The 14,802-nt window shown below is 41.4% G+C and overlaps 1 protein-coding gene across 7 annotated transcripts in view; it reads left to right on the top strand.

Annotated features, from left to right (window-relative positions):
- LTBP1 (latent transforming growth factor beta binding protein 1) overlaps nucleotides 1–14,802 on the top strand; it is a 398,718-nt gene that overhangs the window by 129,104 nt on the left and 254,812 nt on the right. For 5 of the 7 annotated variants that reach the window (XM_042982189.1, XM_042982190.1, XM_042982188.1 and 2 more), the window contains one exon: nucleotides 8,351–8,520. In XM_042982189.1, coding sequence (XP_042838123.1) covers nucleotides 8,351–8,520 — 170 coding nt within the window. The remainder of the gene's footprint in view (nucleotides 1–8,350; nucleotides 8,521–14,802) is intronic. The other 2 variants (XM_042982192.1, XM_042982191.1) reach the window with 1 other exon arrangement.

Here is a 14,802-nt window from a genome sequence, read left to right as displayed (position 1 = left end):
TGGTAGATACTCTGTATGCACTTGAAAAATATGTGTCCAGCTGTTGTTGGGTGGAGTGTTCTATGAATGTCAATTAGGTTAAGCTGGTTGATAGTGTTGTTTAAGTCTTCTGTATCCTGACTGATTTTCTGTATACTTGTGCTGTCAGTTTTTTAAACGGGTGTTGAAAACAGGAACTAAAACAACAAAGTTATCTGCTTCTCAGGGATTTTTTTAAAAATCAGTTTTTGCTTCTCATATTTTGAAGCTCTGTTACCAAGTGCACAGCTGTTTAGGATTCATGTGTCCTCTTGATGAATTGACCCTTCATCCTTATGAAATGATCCTTTTTATCCTTAATAATATTCTTTTCTGTGAAATCTACCCTGCCTAATACTAACAGCCACTCCAACCTCATTCTGATTCCTGTTAACCTGTTAAATCTTTTTCATTCTTTTGTTTTTAACGTGTCTGTCTTCACACTGAAAGTGGGTCTGTTATAGGCAGCATGTAGTTGGGTCTTGCTTTTTAACCAGTCTGAGAACCTCTGACTTTTACTTGAGTTGTTTAGACCATTTACATTTTCTTCAAGCATTTGGTTTCAACCCACTTCATGTTTTGTTTCCGAAGTGTTGGGATTATTTCATTAAACCTTCCAAGAGGAGGCCTTTTCCTCCCTTCTTCTTAAAGTCTCCTCTTCATTACAGCCCATTGATTATATTTTGTCTCCTCTAGGAACTTGGGATTAGATGAGTTGAGAATTCCTTGGATGTTTTCCTATAGCAGTCATGTTCAGAAGAATATCTCCTAAGCATGGCTGTGTGGAGACACGGGTTGGCTTTCAGGGGCCAATTGTGAGACACCTGAGGTTAGATGTTTCTTTAGAGCAGATGTGGAGGACCATTTGGAGAAAGGGCAGATGTGGGGAATCGTAGGTGCAGTGCTCACTTTTGTCTCTTACCCTGACAGTTTGCGTCAAGCCCCTAGCATACATGATCTTCGTAGTATAACTAAACATGGCTGGTTGATTGGACTCCCCTGCCTTAGGAAGCAGTTTGGCAACTATCTTTCCACGATCTCTTTATGGCACACTCCCTTTCTATGCTAAGCTGTTTACCAAAAAGTTATTTCCATCTATATGTTGTACTGCTCCTAATGGGGTTCTACTAAATGATTTTTTTTTTATTGTTATCCCATTACATTTTCAGCAATACGCTAACTCACCTTGCAGATTGCCACCCAGGCAACTTGACTCCAGGGCCCCTTCCCTGGCCTGATGGGGCTTACAGCACACGTGACAAGTCGTGCAGTTTTTACCTTCCCTACACCTTGTCGTTGCCATTTCAATGGGCCATTTGGTCTTTACTCACGTCTCCTAAATTTGTTTGATGATAGTAGCATGTGTTGAAAACAGGGTTTTTCAGCTTCGGTACTGTTGACATTTAGGGCCAGATAATTCTTTCTGGTAGAGGACTGTCCTGGGTGTTACAGGATGTTCAGTAGCTCCCTGGCTTCTACCCATGGGATGTGAGCACCTTACCTCTGAATCTTAACATTTGACAATGTCTCCTATATTGCCAAATCACACCCAGTGAAGAACTACTGGCAAAAGAAAATTGGTTCCTAAGCTACTTGGTTGTGCTTTCCATGTTTATTGATGATGACCACCAAGGTTTCCTTAATTTCCACGCATTTTCCATCCCTCTGCAATATCTACCTTCTTTAATTTCATCGTCTCAATCCCCTAATGGTCTGTCCCCACACTTAAATTTTCAGGGTACTCTTTTCTTTCCTCCCATTCTTGGGACTTTGTTTTTGCTTGTTTCCTTTTACTTCAACTGTGTGTACTCTGGAATACCCTGGCTCTCCCTTATCCTGATACCGACAGTCTGTGCTGTCCTTTGATCTCTTCATCAGCAACCTTTTACCTCCTAATTCTTTTTTGGTCTGAAAGTAATTCTGTAGGAGTGGGGTGGCCACAGACTTCAGTCTCCCCTCACATGTGTGTTTTGCTGCCTTGTGACATCTTCCTAGCCGTATGTCTTTTCTTGGACCTTCCCTCTGTGCCTATCATCCTTGAGAACTCTGTAGGAAAGACGTTTCCTCCATCCAGCTGTAGTTGGCACGTCTTATATACTTGAGTGCACTGCCTTTTCTGTGAGTAGCACGCACCCATGCTTTTGAACAGCTTGTCACCCATGCGAGGCACATAGGAGCCCTTGAATTTTGTAACGAGAAACTGGCCCTGGAAGTCTGGAGGTTGACCCTTAGTGGCTTCCTCCTGTAGCTCTGTTTTTTTCCCCTTCTGGTTTCTCTTAGTCTTGATTATAAACCTGAGTACACTAAACATAGGGGAAAGGCTTGGATTGTGTTAGACTGGCCTTCTGTGGGAAACATTTTATGGCCTGTTGGGGGTTTCCTTCTGTGAGGTCCAGAGCGCTTTCCTTAAGTGGAAAGGGGCTTGTGTTTTGCCAGATTCTCCCACCCATTCCACAGGTCAAATAATGAATTTAGTAGAAATATGGAAAAGCTTAGTCTATACGGGTGCCAAAAATTGCCACTATGAAGGCAGCAGTATAAACAGTATGTGACTAATCCTTTCTTTTAAGGAAAGAAGTTGTATGCAATTGTTTCCTTTCTGCTTATAAAGATAGAGAGGTTTCCACAGATTCAGGTCCTCAGATGGCCAGCCCTGCCTCTAAGCTCCAGCCTGTTTTTCCTGGGCCGTCTTGTCCATGTGTCACGGCCTGCCACCTACCTAATGTATTGCCTGCTGTAGCCACACTCCTGTCACTACTGAACCCACACTGTGGGTGGTGCCAGTGACCTACCCACCCCAGGCGTGGCCTTCCCCAGTTCCTTTCTCTGCCTTTTGTGCTGCAGTTGGCAGGTGGTCCCCTCTCTGTTCCTCCTAGAAACTTTCTTCCATTTATCATTTCTGGACCTATGTTATTCTTGTTTTTCTCCAGTTCCCTCCCTCCCCCCCCCCATTTTCTCTTTATATCCCTACCCCTGAGCATGGATATCCTCCAGACTGTGTGGTTCTGTGTTCCTTTTTCTAAAACATTTTTGCCTTTGAAGAAGTTGGCTCCTCCGAGAACATCACTTTTCCTCATCTTGGAGGCTTTCCCTAATCATCCCTCAGAGACTTGCTCCATAGTCTGTCTCTAATATAACTCTCGTCCTCACTGACTGACCCTTTCTTCCGACTGCCATAACTCAGCCTGCTTCTTTGCTCTTACTTTTCCCCTTGGCCTTGAACAGAAGTACCTGTCCAGTCAACCAGGCTTGAAACCTTCATTATCACTTAATCCTTTTCCTTTTGTCTCCAACTCTTCCACATTTAATCCTCAGGCCCTATTGGTCCTTCTGGTGGTTAGCTCCATCCAGCCATTGCTTCTTGATTTATTCCTTTTAGATGTTGTCTAAATACTTCTTGCTGTAGGAGGTGAAGATTTAGCTTGCTTTACTTTCTCTCTTCTCCCCACCCTTTCTCTCAAAATCATTATTTCATTTGCATAGTTCATGTATATCCCGACAGCATATTTATACTTTTCTTTTCTTGTGTCAGTGTTCTCTATCAAGGTCATGAATGTTATCTGAAGACCCTCCATTTTATAAGGCGAGGGCAGTGGCTCTCCCAGTCTTCCCTCCGTTTCTCCTATTCTTTAAGAATTTTCCTGCCTTCTCTAGCTAATTCTGTACACTAATATCACCACAGTTGGTAACATGGTTGTTTCTGACAGTTACAACATTTGTAATATTCTGTCCATGGATGTACAACTCGATGCTTGGATTTCTCTCTCTGTATGTGTCCTTTGCTTTCATGCATGGTTCTTGAAGGAGAGTATTCCTAGCATCAGATATGAATGTATTCTCCCGTTTTTCTTTCTACCAATTGCATTTATACCATATAGTCAGGTGTCTCCAAAATTGCAATCCTGTTTTCCATTCTCGTGGTTCCTTCCCTCCACCCAGCACCCCCACCGCACCCTGGGATCATTCTGGAACTCCCTGTTTTCTGGGTTGCCCAGCAAGCTCCTTTTTAGGGGGAGAAATAGGAGACCAGTGTTTGAGCTAGGGGAAGCCAGAATCCAGAACGAGAAGGTCTTACTCTGGGAGTGAGGGGCGGAGTAAGTTTTGTGGTTTACACCACATAGTTCCATTCTTTTAGATGAAAATACTCATATATATATATTTTTTTTCCCTGAGAAGAGTAGAAATGTGACTCGGACGCTCTGTTTGCTAGAGTTGGGGAACAGTTGACTTTATATACAGATTTCTAGTGAAGACACCAGGGTACAGCCCTACTTTTTAAAATCACCCTTTGCTTTACTTGGTTTCGGGTCCAGAGATCCTCTGTGTTTCCTTGCGAAGATTGCTTCCTTTGTGCCTGTGCCGTCACACAGTGGTTCTTGAGCAGTGCCCTTACACCTACTGGTTGCAAGCCATTAGGGTGTCACAAAGTCATGAAATCAATGTAGTGGTTCAAAAAATAGATTGGAGGACAAAATATCAGTATTCTACACATGGTAAGGGTAAATATTTTATAAGGTTGTTTTAGTTACATAAAAGCACAATCCCTGTGTAGATGTGTATGGTCTCTAAGTAAAATGTTCTTCTTACTACACGTTGAACTACATGCTGCTACAACAGGCAGTGTTTCTCATCCCACTTTGAATCCCACAGATTTGTTGAAATATCTCGTGTGTTTATTAATGGGTGACACGGACCATATTTAGTACCCTGTGTGGCACAGGTATTGATTAATCAGAAGGGATGCTGGAACAGACACGCAGAGATCCATTTCTGCTGAATGTTAACTCCTTATTTACAGAATTGAAGGGATGTCTTGTGGGGGCCTGGTGGAGGGAGTAGGGAGGGGTGCTAAGGGTCTTGGGATAGTAGGTATCTATCAGAAGAGAATATTTCAATATTTTAGTGACTAGTGTAGCTGTACTATTGTGTAACAGCCACATGTCAACTCTAGATTTAAATATTTCCTTTTTTTTTTTTTTAACGTTTATTTATTTTTGAGGGGAGGAGGGGCAGAAAGAGAGGGAGACACCGAATCGGAAGCAGGCTCTAGGCTCCAAGCTGTCAGTACAGAGTCCGATGCAGAGCTTGAACTCACGAACCGTGAGATCATGACCTGAGCCGAAGTCAGACACTTAACGGACTGAGCTATCTAGGTGCCCTGAATCTTTTCTTTTCTTTTTTTTTTTTTTTTTTATTCCTTATAATTTTAAGGGCATCTTTGGAGGAAGATAAGATAGATACCTAAAAACCATTTTTTTTCTTAAAAACCATTTGAGCCAGAGATCCTGTAGTTTTCATTTTTAGTTTTCTCAAATATTTTAGTATTCTCTTAGAAAAATTGTAATGCTCTGACAAATTTGATGTTCACTAGTGATAGTTAAGCTCTCCCCCTCCCCCTTGGAGGAGGGAAGGAAAGAATGGAAAATATCTCAACTGAAATGAAGGGAGAAAGATTATTCCTGAAATACTTGGGTAAAAAAAGGAGAGTTAAAGAGAATATATATTTGTAGGGCTTAGAAGTGGTCCAGAGTGGAAATAACTGAGTGATGAAATTAGAGGGGAAAGTGAACATGAACTGCAAAGGAGGAAGAAGGGAAGAGAGAAAAAGATGGCAATCGTGTATTTGTGAAGTGAGCGCACAGTTTTCTCTGTTCTCCCCACATGGTATCACTGTCCATGGCTTTGCTTCCTTCTCCGTGAGGCTGTCGTGCAGAGTGGCTTCAGTCTCTTCTTGTGTGTTTACACACTTGCACTGGGAAAGAGGAAAGGAGCTGGAAAATGGGGAAGCACGGTTCAGGGGTAGCTCCATATTTGCAATTTGTGACATGGTGAATACTTACAATGTAGTCAGACTTAACTACCATTACTCATTTCCTTAAGTCCGTGATGGCTGAGGGTTGTTGCTCAAGTTCTAGACCCGGTAAGCTCATCTTATTTGTTTATTCTGTACTTTCCAGTTAGGTTTAGAGAAAAGGAGCCCGTATATAAGCTCTCAGCTTCTTTCTTGCTGATTTCTTGCCGCCTCTCACTTCCTTGATTCAGAGGGGAGAGAAGGGAGGAACTCCACTAGAAGGCAGACCCCAGTCGTACCTAGCTGGCAGTGGTCGCAGCTGGAATGCTAGGCTGTCCTCTTCTGAATAGGAGCAAGCCTGTACTTTTGCCAGCAGGTGTCAACAGTGTAGTGACAGGATGACAGCACAGCTGGGGAGTGGGTTGCCCCGGAGATGAGAAGAAGGGCTTCCCCTTTTCTTGAGGCTGATAGAGTAGACTTGTGGTTCTTACATTCACCACCAGATGTGTCCAGCTGTTATACTTTCTACTGTATTCCAACCAAACATACTTCAAGTTCAGACCAACACTTACATCATCAAAACAAAAGTGTTTACAACATTAAGCCTTACTTAGGCTTTTAGTAATTTAAGTCATTAGTCTGGTGATAGAGGGAGCGCCCTTCCATGGAGTTGTGTCTGGGAAAACTAAGGTCCAAAGTGGATTTTCCTAGGCTTTCCTGCAACTCTGAGGTTTAAAGTGGTGGATAGAGATCACTGACTAGTTAAGAGGGAAGCATCGTTAATCCCAGCCTCTTCCTTCCTTTCTCATGGTTGCCTTGTCCCACAGAATACCTCATTCATTGTTAGACTCAAATAGACCGACTTTATTCAAGACTGTTACTGCTTTTGACAAGACACTGTGTAGTGGTGTTTTTGGTGTCTTGACAACTGACCTTACGTACTCACCTGTCACAATGTCATTTCTTTTTCTTGTTTAGTACAGTCCCTTATTAGGGAGAGTCTTTGGGGTTTGGGGGTACCTTATCAGTGTGATTATATCCCAGGCAACCATTTCCTAAGTTAGAGTATCATAGTTTAGAAATATTTTGTTTGGTGTAGGCGGCTTTAATATGCCCCAGGTGATAAAATTCAAGATGACATCAGAGATGTCTCCTTCCAAAGACTCCGTTTGCTGCTACAGTGCTCTGATCCCAGCAGTTTTGGTACAATTAAGCATTTTCTGGAATGAGTTGGTGTATCTTCTTTACATTGTCTGATTATTTATTAGTCTTACTTAGCTAATGATTTTAGTTCTGTCCTTCAGGGAATTATCAAACGTGGGCAAAGACTTGTTATTTTAAAGTTTACATTACATGCTGAATGATATTCCATTGTGTATATACACCACATCTTCTTTATCCATTCATCTGTCGATGGGCACTTGGTCTGTTTCCATAATTTGGCTGTTGTAAATAATGCTGCTATAAACATAGGGGTGCATGTATCCCTTTGAATTAGTGTTTTTGTATTTTTTGGATAAAATTCTCAGAACCAATGTAACACTGTATGTTAACTATACTGGAATTTAAATTAAAAAAACTACTTAAAAAAAGCACAGTTTCCATTACATGCAACAAAAGAGAACTGCCATAGAAAACGGTCAGACCAGAGGGTGAATACACAGTAATTGTGTTCGGGAGTCCTCGGAGTTCTTCACGTGGGGTCTTGAAGAAATGAGATTGTGATCCGTTATTCTTACCATTGTTCCCCTTCTTAGGAATGAATAATTACAATACATTTAACCTGAATAGTACAGTTTTAATTGTTAAGAGATACAGCATAAAAAATTTAAAGGTTAACTAGAAAAAGTTGAACGTGTTTCTTACCATAATTACAATTTCAAAAGATAATTCAAAATTTTCCCAGTTTTTGTGTGTTCCGACTTTTTTTACAAGCATTTTTTTCTTTGGCCTGTCTGACAGTGATTCTGTGGTTACAGCTCAGGAAGGTGAGGCTCGAAGAGATTGACCTTCTCTTCTTCTGTCATTAGGAAGGTCCCACTGGTTACTCTACAGGCTCTGATTGTTGACAGTTAATTTTGCGTGACTGATCAAGCCGGGGACTTCTTGCATAATCCTCTTTCTGTATTTTCTTCCTCCTTTCCTTTCCTTGCATTTCCAATACTGCCTACTTATCAGTATATGGAAAATACACTTTGTAAATGTTGGTACCTTCTGTATGTGTCTTTGTCTGTCTTACATATAAATGGCCTGTGCTCTGCGTAAAGGCTGTGTGCTCCAGATCTTCTGATAGAATCCACCTGTGGTGGCCTAGATAGCCTATGCTTCTTGACTAGATGAGGGGAGTCTCTTTTATATTAACGTTTCTAAGTGTAAGTGGTTAGTTCCTTGTGTTATAAGAGGTCCACTACAGTATGTGAAGAGAAAAATCGAGCCTCACATGGAATCTACGTTCCTTTCTAAATTGAACGTCTTCTTTTCTCCTTCTTGGTTTCAAAAGTCCATAACTAATTTCCCTCTCCCCACTTTGTTTCTTCCCAGAGTGACACCACTTTCCTCACAGAATGTGATGATACATCATGGCCAGACCCAGGAGTATGTGCTGAAGCCCAAGTACTTCGCGGCCCAGAAGGTGATCTCGGGAGAGCAGTCCACTGAAGGTTCGTTCCCTTTGACATTCAAGCGGGGTCAAGTTATGGCGCCTTTTCAGTGTGAGTATAGTCCAGTCAATGGTTTTTCTAAGTTACAGCATCATAGTTTGGAAACATTTTGTTTGGTTTAGAGGGCTTTAACGTGTCACAGTAGATAAAACTCAAGAGTCCTATAAAAGAAAACAACAACAAACCCTCCCTGGTTCCCAGAACAACCAGATAGCAGCACGGTTTCTTTATTTTGAGGAAAGGCGGTTTCCTTGGATATTGGCAAAGAATCTAGAGTGACCTGCTTGTAATTCTGTTTCTGCAAGATGGCTCCATTTCTGACACATACTTGCTCTAATTTTAGATACACTTGTATGCCTGACATGTTTACATTGATAAAATATTTTCTTTAGCAAGCTAGCCAGGATTCATTCCGTGTGAAATGTCTGAAATGTCCTGCATTACTCTCTGAGGTTCACCTACCATGGATATTTTTATGATACGAGTCCACTTTTTAGTAGATCGAGCAGATGGTGTGGCAGGTTTTACTCCGAATTTGTAAAGAGCTATTGTATCAGTGGCCAGCTTGGTTAATATCTCACTATGTGGGAAGCTCTCAAGGACAAGGCCTGGCTCAAAGGGTGGGGAATGTGATGATTTGTGGTTTAGGTATTACAGAGTGTCTGCTGGCAGCATCTGGAGGAAACGTTCTGGAGTGAGGCGCAGACCATTCAGAGCCGAGAGCTAGACGCACACGCTCGTTCCAGCAGCTTCCTGCTCTGTCTCACGTTGACTGATTGCCTGCGCCACAAGTAATGAAAAAGAATGCCAGTTGTGAGGTTGAAAAGGACTGTCTTTCACCACCAAGAGGAGTGCAAAATAGCTGAGAGGGAGTTTTTACTACTGTTTGGCCCTTTAGGAGTCTGTATCTTTGTGGCTTTGATTCCCCGGGCCCACCCCCACCTCCCTAAGTTGGTCACTCTTCTGGAGTGATTGACTCTTCCCTTACAATTGGTCGCTTAACAGAAAGAGTATCTAATACAAGGTTTGTACATTGCGTTTTTCATCTTTTGGGAAAATTCTGCTCCGTGACCTGAGCCTGGATCCCCAGAGTAATAGTTGGATGAGGTTTATTGGGCTGATGAGGAAAGCAAGTCTTGGGGATTTTCAAGAGGGAAGAATGAAGCAGTCATATAGATCATTTCCTCATCCTTTAGGTGTGATAATTCCTAGTCATTTGCAAGACAGGGTGTGCATCTTGTTTTAAAGGTCCTCAGGTGAGGGGCAGCTGGGTGGCTCAGTTGGTTGAACATCCGACTTCAGCTCAGATCATGATCTCATGGTTTGAGAGTTAGAGCCCCAACCTGGGCTCTCCGCTCTCAGCACAAAGCCAGCTTCAGATCCTTTATCCTGCTCTTTCTCTGCCTCTCCCCTGCTCATGCTCTCTCTCTCTCTCAAAAATAAATAAACCTTAAAAAAAAAAAAAAAGGTCCTTTGGGGTAAGTGCTTGATAACCTATTCTGTGTGAATATCACTGAGTATATAATATTTTTCTAATCTTATTTGAAAAATAACCCCAATGTTGTTTCCTTGGGTTATTATATAGATCATGTATTTCTTAGATATTCTCCAGAATTAGAATGTGATGGAAGGAGAGTTTTTGAAAGCTTATAATCATACTGGTAAGGAAGAGAATTTTGAACTATGTGAAAGTGTCAGGAAAAGGTGGTCTGAACTCTCTGGTATTAAGACTAGAGATGAGACCGGTTTTGGTTTGTCGATGATTCATTATTGGAATGACTGGTCCCACCATGTGTTGTGTGTAATTTATTTTATTTTAAATGATTATTTATTTATTTATTTATTTAGGGAGAGAGAGAGGGAGAGAGAGAATATGAATGAATGAATGACTGAATGAATCCCAAGCAGGCTCCACACTGCAGAACCGATATGGGGACTCCATCTCACGAACCATGAGATCATGACCTGACCTGAGCAAGAGTTGGACACTTAACTGACTGAGCCACCCAGGCACCCCTGTTGTGTGTATTTTAAACGCTCAAACCTGTGCTGAAGGGTCTTCTGGAAGATGAAATTATAATTTAGAAAAACAGGAAGATCTGTATTGTCCATAAATTTGCCACTCATTCTGTTTAAAGGTAGTTTCTCTGGGGCATCTGGGTGCCTCAGTCGGTTGAGTGTCCAAATCTTGATTTTGGCTCAGGTCATGATCCCTGGGTCGTGAAATCAAGCCCTGCATCGGGCTCCGTGCTGAGAGTGGAGCCTGTTTAAGATTCTGTCTCTCTCTCTTTCTCTCTCTTCTTTCTCTGCCTCTCTCCCTGCTTGTGCTCTTTCTCTCTAAAATAAAAACAAATTATAAAAAATGTAGTTTCTCCATAGCTGGGAGCTAGTAAACGAATTCAGACTAACACGTAATCACAGTGATGGAGTTCTTTGCTCAAACTCCCTAGGATTTAATGACTGTTCAAAAAAGAAGCCCAGGAACTAACTGAAGCAGGCCAGGAAGGGAGATGTGGCTATTTTTTGCTGAGACCAGAACTCTATTGAGAGTTGGAAGGCTAATGGGAAAGTTTTAAAAAGAGGTAATTTAGCAGGACCATGAGGATATGGAAATAGCAAAATCGAGTAAGAACAACAATAGAAAGATTAAAACTAGAAAGGAGGAACGAGTCATAATAAGAACCTAAAAGTGATGTCTCCCCACATACAGCTTTGTATTAGGTGAAAGGAGCCCCCAAGAAAACCTTACATGTAGGAGAAAGGAAGAGACATTAGTAAGGGAAGTCTGAGAAAAAGCAGGGACTTCTAGTGTCTTTAATTTCATCTTTGTAGAAGAGGTCAAGTGCAAACATATGAACCTCTCAATTTGCTGAAGAATTTGAAGGTCCAGTTGTAGGAGCAGATAATTCTGAAATTCTGACTTATGAGAAAAACAGAACATATTCCGAGCAGGTAGAGATCATCTATCTTGGGAAGAGTCTGAGGGACCAGTGTGTCAAAACAGTCCACTGCCATTACTTTCAAGAAGCTTGGGGGACTAGTGAAAACATTGAGGTTGGCAAAAGACAAGTGTTGTTTTTCTGTTTCATTGGGATAAAGAAGGTGGTCTACTGCAATGACCAGTTGGTAGTTTTAATAGTATCTTGCAAACAGCAGTAATGATGTTTATCTAGAGCTCTGAGCATGGTGTAGATTAATCACCTCCTAATAAGGGGTGGCCGCAGCCCTGCAAGACCAAGGGAATAAGGATGTGCATTTGACACCTGGTAGGCCAAGAGCGAAATGGTCAGAGTAAGCAGGAAAGGGATGACAATGGGGGGTGATGGGTTCAGTGAAGCAGAATGTGTTAATGTGTTAAGTCTAGCACTCTGTAGATAAAACAAGGTAGATAGGGAGAAACACACTATCAAGTTGCTAGGGAGGTGTTCTCTGCTGTGACGAATGAAGATTTTATTAGAGTTTCACAGAGGTTTGACGGCCTAACTCTCCTTCCCTAACCACTGTGTCCACACTGCTTTTCCCATTTTGATTCTGTGCATTTCCCATCCTTCTGAGCCACTTCCTAGGTTACTCCACTCTACATCCTGCGTTGGACATTGGCTGCTTACTGGATATCTCCAGTGACAAATTAATAATGGTGCTATGCTTCCTTCATTGGTCTTAAGAGAATTTAATTTGCATGAGTATCAGCTAGAACACGGGTCTGTAAACTTTTTTCTTAAAGGATCTGATAATAAATCCTTCAGGCTTGATGAGCCAAGATACATAATTGAGGATGTTATATATAGGTTCTTACATAACTGTTAAAAATGTGAGCGTTTAAAAATGTGAAAAATCATTCTTAGCTGGCAGATTGTTTAAAAAAAACCCACAAAACTGAGTGGCTGACTAGATTGGTCTCATGGGCTATAGTTTTCTGGGTGTTGATCTAGTGGCTCACTCTTACAGTGTACTGAAAACATCTAGATTTTGGACCTGTAGGTGCTAGAATATAGCCATTGAATCAAAAGCTGTCCAAGAGGTGCTGCCTATAAGCAGCTGTCCTTCATTGTCACTGTCCTCAGCAACCCACCCTCTTCACTGTGATGATTCTCAGATAAATCGCCACTGGTTTAAAGACAGCCAGAAAAGCATGAACTACCAGGAAACCACTCTTTTCTGATAAGTCTAGTTTCCTTTCATGTTAGAGTGACAGGCCACACAGCAATAGGGAAAATAATGGATGTTACTCCTGGCTGTTTAAAGAAAGCCTTTTAATATTGACAGAAATAACATTTTTATTGGATGAACCAGTAACCCCCATCTGGCTAGACTGAATCACATTAAGCTATCACCTGAGTTCCTCCAAAAGTTAAACATAGTTGCTATATGACCCAGCATTTCCACTTCTAGGTATATACTCAAGAGAATTGAAAACATATGTTCACACAAAAACTTGTATACACATGTTCATAGCAGCATCATTCATAACAGCCAAGAAGCGCGAACAACCAAAATGTCTATCATCTGATGAATGGATAAACAAAATGCGGTAGATCTTACAATGGGTTGTTCAGCCATAAAGAAGGAATGGGATACTGATACATGCCACAACGTGAATGAACCTTGAAAACATGTGGAGTGAAGGAATCCAGACACGAAAGGATTCAGATCACACAAAATTCCATTATATGAAGTGTCCCAAAGAGGCAACTTCACATGGACAGAAAGTAGATGAGTGATTGCTAGGGGTTGCGGGGAGGGGGAATGGGTCGTGATTGTTTATGGATAAGGAGTTTTTTTGGGTCAATACATACTGTGGAATTAGATGGTCATGATGATTATACAATCTGAATATATTAAAAGCCATGTTATGTTAAAAACATTAATATAACTTTTTTTTTTTTTTTTTTTTTTTTTTTTTTGCGCCACAGAAGTAGTTACAAGTCCCGGGAGTAGAGCTCATTGGCTCTCTCTAGAGATGGTCTGGGGTGAGGGGGGTTCTTCCTTGGTGACTTCTAGGAAAGAATTGAGTATGGAAATAAGATTCTGTTGTGTTGATTTTGGTAGTATTTGTAACCCAAGGGAAGAAAAGTTAAAATGACATGGTAACATTTGCAATATCACCTCATAAAAACCATCCAGATTATTAGTATAGCATATGTTCAGGAGGAAACCCAAATAATTTGTGCAAAAAGAGATTAGTTTGACTTAACTCTCTAGAAAAAGCCCTTTGAAGGTAAGATGAGTATCCACACCAGACCACGGTTGTAGTGAAAACCCCATGGGATGCTGGATAATGGTAAAAGCAGAGAATATTTCTGTTAGAGTCTGTGGTGGAAGGCCGTTTTTTATCTTTGGGGTTGTGAAGATAGGTAGACAGGTAGTAGACTTCCTTCAAAAGGAGATCTTGAGGATGAGCTGAAATACCCCTGTAATTGAAATGGTTTGTAGGTTGTACAAAGAGTCCAAAGAGCTAAAAGATGGGACAATCACTCTCTGGTTTAACGGTACAGCTACTTAGTCTCTTCTACTGTATCTTAGCGTGTTTGGAAATTTTTAGAAATGTAAACTTCTCTAAATCAGATTTTCCATTGCCCATTCCAATGGTTTTCCTATCAAGGTGGACTTAGCTTTAAAATTTTTTTTTTGTAATGTTTGTTTATTTTTGAGAGAGAGAGAGAGAGAGAGAGAGAGAGACAGAGCATGAGTGGGGGAGGGGCAGAGAGAGAGGGAGACACAGAATCCCAAGCAGGCTCTAGGGTCTGAGCACAGACCCTGATGTGGGGCTTGAACTCACAGACCACGAGATCATGACCTGAGCTGAAGTCAGATGCTCAACCGACTGAGCCACCCAGATGCCCCAAGGTGGACTTAGCTTTTAAAGAGCTATTTATATTAAAAAAATTTTTTTTAAAACATTTATTTATTTTTGAGAGACAGAGCATGAGCAGGAGAGGGGCAGAGAGAGAGAGAGGAGACATAGAATCTGAAGCAGGCTCCAGGCTTTAAGCTGTCAGCACAGAGCCCGACGCGGGGCTCGAACTCATGAACTGTGACATTATGACGTGAGCCAAAGTCAGATGCTCATCTGACTGAGCCACCCAGGCACCCTGTAAACAGGTATTTGTATTTTAAAGTCACCTAAAATTTTAGTTCTTTAAGTTCATAGCAAAACTTTAAATTTCAGGAAAGACAGGTGTCCTGTTTTATATACTACCTTCCTTCAAGATTTAAAAGCAGATATAAGTCAGACTATTAAAAGAATTGTCAGTTTATCTTGTGATGTGCTGCAGTGTAGGGGAGAGATTGATTACTGGCATTTCAGGGGTGCCTGGGTGGCTCAGTCAGTTA

Source organism: Panthera tigris, chromosome A3 (genome assembly GCF_018350195.1).
Source record: "Panthera tigris isolate Pti1 chromosome A3, P.tigris_Pti1_mat1.1, whole genome shotgun sequence".
Lineage (NCBI taxonomy): Eukaryota > Metazoa > Chordata > Mammalia > Carnivora > Felidae > Panthera > Panthera tigris.
This window is presented reverse-complemented; position numbering and strand designations above follow the sequence as displayed.